General features: G+C 36.3%; 1 protein-coding gene across 4 annotated transcripts in view; it reads right to left on the bottom strand.

Moving 5' to 3' along the window:
• Positions 1-520: 520 nt before the first annotated feature.
• The window catches only part of PPP2R5E (protein phosphatase 2 regulatory subunit B'epsilon), a 244110-nt gene continuing 238630 nt past the window's right edge, over positions 521-6000 (bottom strand). For all 4 annotated transcript variants that reach the window (XM_077122431.1, XM_077122432.1, XM_077122434.1 and 1 more), the window contains one exon: positions 521-5321. In XM_077122431.1, the coding sequence (XP_076978546.1) occupies positions 5222-5321 (100 nt within the window). In that variant the 3' untranslated portion in view covers positions 521-5221. The remainder of the gene's footprint in view (positions 5322-6000) is intronic.

The following is a 6000-nucleotide window of genomic DNA, read 5'->3' as shown; positions in this document are numbered from 1 at the left end:
GAGATTGAAGCAGGATAAAATAGGACAACTCTAAGTCCCTGGTTTCCTATTCAGCTCTGAAAGAGTTAACAGACAACTCCAAGTCCCTTGTTTCTTATCTAGTTCCAAAGGAACTAATCCAGGGCTGCAAACTTCAGCTGCAAACTTCCTGCGACAAAAATTTCCCTAAAGCACCCTGCCCCCCAAACCTCCCTAACACCACTGAATCCACCCCAAACCATAAAACCTGGTAAAATCTGGGCCCAAAGCACTCTTACTTAATAATAGGAAGCACAGGGTCATAACGATTGTTAACCATTTGCCCAGAGACAAACTTCAGGTGTTTACAGCAAACCATGAATTCTGTTAGTCAACAACTCCTAGAACAAGACGACTCCAAGTATCCAAGGTTACTACGGAAACCTGCCACTGCATGTCCCTCCCTAGGGTACGCCCACCTTATCCTAACACCAAGTATCCAAGGTTACTACGGAAACCTGCCACCGCATGTCCCTCCCTAGGGTACGCCCACCTTATCCTAACACGTTCTCTCTCCTTTTAATAATTTTTTTTAAAGGCCACGGAGGTCAGGAACAAACAAAAACAACCAGGCACCTGAAAACTCTTCACTGCTTCTTTATTGTGATGCACCCAGTACAGAGCCTCTCACACACCTGTGAAAGGGGAAGGTTACATTTCTCTCGGGAGCACCTTCATTTTTCTTTCCCTTACCACCATGAAGAAAGTCAATCATTCCCAAGGAAAGACATTTTAAATTCCAAGTGTTTAAGACTCCGCTTGCATTTTGTTTGTTTGAAAAGGAAGTAGCATATTTTAGCCAGAACTGGAAGATTGCTTTGTGGCATTTTAACTTTGATGTGTATCAGAAATCTTCACTGTCTTGTTGAGTCTAATTTTCATATGCAACTTTTCATATAAAAAATGTTTCATTTTTACCTCTACCCACAAACAGATGCTGTTTAAAAAAACACATACACGCAAATTTAAAGCCAATCATGGACCACAGCACTTCTAAAGGGGAAAATGAACTTTTGCTGCCCTCTCCTGCTAAAACAATGAAATACTAAAGACAAAAAGATTTATGAAGCTGAAGTGAAATTCTCAAACCAAAAGCAATGGACACGTCCTTCTTTTTATACTTCAATCAAGAAATCAGACAACAACCAGAAAATGTATTGATAATATTTATATTTGAAAGCTCCCCACTGATACATGAGGCTTGGATTACAACTTATTTACAGTGAGTGATTTCAAAAATAAAATTGAAAAAAAAAAGAAAGGAAGATAGAAAGAAAAAAAGGTAGAAAACAGAGAGAGAGGGGGGGAGGGAGGGAGGGCAGGAGAAATGAAGGAACAAAGAGGAAGGGAGAGAGGGAAAAAAACGAAACCTATATCCACAAAAGAAAACAGGGGGAGGGAATAAAAGGAAACCTATATTCATAGACATCATAATATGGGGTTATTTCCGAGAGAGCTACTACTGCTGCGATCGTGCACAAGAAGCAGCACAAATTAACATTCCACTATATCAAAGTTTGCTCAACTTTCTATCAAGATGCACAATCTTTTAAATTTTCAAAATTAAATATTGAGGAATATAAAATGCATTGCCAATATGCCTACTAGAAAAATCCTTTGTGGCTCATTCCTAAACTCCACTCAGAGAAGCAGCTGAGCCAAAATACAAAAATAAAAATATTGATGTGCAAATAAAACATCACCGATTATGTCTGGTGCCACCTTTTGCTATAGGTGGCTATCACTTTGTGATAACATTGGTAATAGCATCAAAAAGGAGAAACTCTTCATTTCCTCCGCCAGGTCAGTGCATCCAATTAGAGGGAAAAAAACAAAATGGGGGGGGGGGGGAAAGACTTAAAAATGCCAATAACATCCATACATCCTCCCTTTCCCACCCCCTACCCCCACAAAAAAATAAAAAAGCTTTTAAAGCTCTAAATATACTTTTTTTAAAAATCTCTTTCCATTGTGTGATTGAGCCAAGGGCTATACTTTTTCATATAACAGGTGCAATTACAAGCAGTTCCTGGCTCTGCACCCTGGACTGTCCCATGCTTGGGAGGTACAAAATAAAACAAACCTTTCCGTTTAGGCAAACGAGCCCAGGGTGGAGGAGGGAACTCTGCTTGTGAGTATCCAGCCGCGTCGAGGGCATTTATTTCTCTACTTTTTTTATTTTTTATTTTATTGTATAAAAACAGTCAGACGTTGGGGGAGAGTAACATACAATAAAATTAAAAAGGACAAAAAACGAAACACTGAAAGAAAACACCTCGGGATGCTTGCATGATGAGAAAAGGAATAATGCATGCTAGACTCAAGGTACGAGACGGGTCGGCTCCCTCACGTGCGCTGGGCCAACAGCCTGAGGCCTCAGCACCCTTCTAACCACAGGTGCGTTTTCTTGAAAAGACACTCTTGATCCTATCCCTGAAACCAATATGGTAGGGATAAGTTTGGAGTGATCATCACTCACTAACTACGATATTTGCTATTTAAAAAATATATTTATATATAGTTCCAGAAATTATGAAGCAAACAAAATATAACACATAGATGCATTTGTCACGATTTGCTCAGCTGCAGCAACAGCAGAACTGTAGGAGGGGACAAGGAGAGAGGGCTGCTGCAAATGCAGCCAGTTTGACCGTAAATATGGCACACAGTGCAACAGTCAGATGACCTCAGTTACTCTGCGTCACTGGACACAACATGACAAATGTCACATTGTTACTTGCAGTTAAAAAAGGAAAAGACAGTGTTTCCTCTCAGAAGTTGCCCTATGAATTTTAGACATACATCTATAATTTCTTCTTTAAATACGTCTAATATTTGGCTTTATTCTTCTCAGTTTGGAATGATCAACATACAAAATTGACATCAAGGATATCTGTGTAATTCTCACCTTAAATTTGAGGACAAGATAAGGTAAAAACAGGATCCTCACTTCTCATTTCAAATGACTGCACTTCATTCCAGTGAGCAGAGACATACTTCATAAACCTGTGATTTTAATGTTTTCTTTCTAAAAAGGTGAATTAATGGCAAATAAAAGTTTACACTATCAAAGATAAATGTAATGCATAGTCAAAACCCAAGGGCTAAAATCAAAAGGGCTAAAGGAGATTTATTACAAATTTATTTTTTGATCTTTAATATTTGAATTCGCACCTTTGTGCCAGCACTTCTAAGTAAACTGTTTCATCTTTGGCAGTCTCTGCCAAGTTTATAGTGAATCCCCATTAATGTTCCTTAAAAAAAAAATCTTTTCAATAACACCATGTTGTGTTTGGTGCTGCATATGTTTGGCTGCTCCTTTTTTAAAATTAACCATGCCAAGTTTTGTTTTGCTGTTTTACAAAGTTACTGAGATGACAATTTCCATAATTAGCTGACTTTTACACATAAACTGTGACCTTATAATCCTGAAACACTTAATAGAGGAGGAAAGACAGGGCTCTTTTTCCCCTTCCTTTTTCTTAGAAACAATAAAACGGCATATTATACTTTATGTTTAAATGGAAGGAGGAAAATACACAAGCCCACACTTATACTGCATTTCTATTAGGAGCAAAAACAGTTCATATGTTCATGTTTGCTACTATCACAATTCAACATATGAACACAGAATCACTCTACACCAAGAATACTGTTTAGAGTCATCAACTCACTGCTGTTCTATTCATAACAAGGAAAAACATCCTGGAAATAAATCCCAAAACACGTATCTTTCAGTACAGAATAATGCAACAGCATTAGGTAAGTACATACTGTAGACAAGTTTTATCAGCATTTTATCTGCTCAAAATGTACAATTTCTCTTTTAAATAGAAAGCAGTGAGCCAATAAGATGTATCTATAACGAAGCCCTACATTTGTTTTTTTTTTTTCTTAAACAATTTGGTCACAATGCACCTTTGATATAAAAGCATTTTTAAACTTTATTATAATACTCAGGACATTAGGAATTTCCAGATTTTTTTTTTCAGTAGCATTTGTAGAACCACTTTTGGTAACAAATACAGTAGTTAGGAATACGCATCCAATTCAGAATGCATAATATTTGTTTATCCTGAATCCTCTCTGGCTAAAAACAGGGCTGGCACTGTCATGAGATATAGAACAAGAATCTACAAAAAACACTGTAACATGTTTGTTGTTTTTTTTTTTTCCCAGAGGCTACATCCTCTTTTGCTGGAATACTTTATAAATACATATTAAAAAGTAAGGCAACAACTCCAAACAGTCCAAGCTGTTTGCTCAACTCTTTTCCCAATCAGATTCACAATCTCTGGTGATCAATTTCATGGTTGTACTGTTTAGTGTTTGTCTTTCTTATTTCAAAATGGTCCAAAAGGATGTTCTTCTGACATTTCTAAAACATCTCTGGTATGTGTATTCAATGATGTATGCAACTAATACTGGCCAGGCACTGAGGCCTGTGATGTCCCAGCGCCTGTTTTCAAAGGATTCAAGACATCGATTTGGATTCACAATAAACTGATGCATGAATCCAAAATTCCCTTTCCCTACTATGTTTATCACCTCTTCTCTTTTACTCCTAATTTTAAAAGGAGTACCAGGACTACCTGGTTACTGGAAAGATGTTCACCCCAGTAAACAAAACTTTTATCAGGGACCTTTACAACTTATGGCCCTGTTCCATGTGGACACTCGACTCGTGAAGATGTGCAAAAGGAAAAGGTGCTGGATTACAGTCAAGTTACCCAGCGGGGATGTCACACAGACTTATAAGGAAATGACAGTCTTTTTTTTTCTTCCATTTACTATAAATACATTTAACAGCTTAGCAGAAAGACAGGCTAAATTTAAGATTGTTCACATTTGAAAATTGTATCATACTCTCTGCTAATGATAAATAAGGAACTCCTGACAATGGAATTTTAACATAGCAATTTCATCAACAGATCTCTGAAGACTTTTTTTTTTTTTTAAAGAGGGTTAGAACAATGATTATGTTTGCAAAGTTCTGAGAAGTCCATCTACTGTCCAAACTTTGGATAGAAGTCCTTATATTTTTTTCCTTTACTTAGAGACAGGTATATACAGTGCTGTTGTAATAATGAAACAAATGTGAAATCTACTGTAAAGTTGCACAATACAGAAAACTGTTGCTCCATCTTCTACTACATAAATGTGTGACTCCACAGGTTAGCAATGCTGTTGTTGTTATTTTTTGTTAAGTTGGAATTATCCCATCACGTCTAAGACCTCTCTTTAACTCCAGATCCTCCAACTTCTTCCACAATTCTTCACGTTCCTTTTCTTTCTTTTTCTCACTGGGGAAGGAAATAGAAAGCAATGTAAATAACCAAAAAAGTTTAAAGAGACTGTCCAACAATAACTGTGCCTTTGACATACGTTTGTTTCCCTTGTAAATTTAATTCTTTGAAACATTTGGCATTAAGTTTGTGGGTGTTTTTTCTTTTTTTCTTTCTTGCTCTTTTTTTTTTCTTTCCCCTTTACCACTTACATAGATGCCAAAGAAGTATTAATAAACAGAGTAGGAGATGACAAGAATATTTTCAGATTTCACATTAATATTCCTTCATATTTGGCTTGATAGAGAAAATTAACTTCAAAATTCCTAAAAACCAAAAAATAGCATCATTTATGTGTATCAGTTATCCTAAGACTAAGGACACATTAGTAACTTTTACTTGGGGCTTAATTAGAATCTAATTTTCTCCCTGTTTCCATAAAGAGTTTCTCAGGAAGGATGGTATTGATACAAAAGGTTGATACTGATACAAAGAATGTAGTATGTCAAGAAAATATACTTTCCCTTTATTAATATGTGCTTTTCATACACCCCGTATATTTAAACTCTTTAGCAAAATCCTGCCTTTAAAAGTATTAATAGACCAACTGATCAACTTATTCTGAATCTATATACACAACCAAATTATTACTTTCCTTTGTTACTTCAGTTTTAATGTCCTAGACAGAACTTTTCTG

Source organism: Tamandua tetradactyla, chromosome 12, assembly GCF_023851605.1.
Source record: "Tamandua tetradactyla isolate mTamTet1 chromosome 12, mTamTet1.pri, whole genome shotgun sequence".
NCBI lineage: Eukaryota > Metazoa > Chordata > Mammalia > Pilosa > Myrmecophagidae > Tamandua > Tamandua tetradactyla.
Note: the sequence above shows the minus strand (reverse complement) of the source record. Positions and strands in the feature narration are given on the sequence as shown.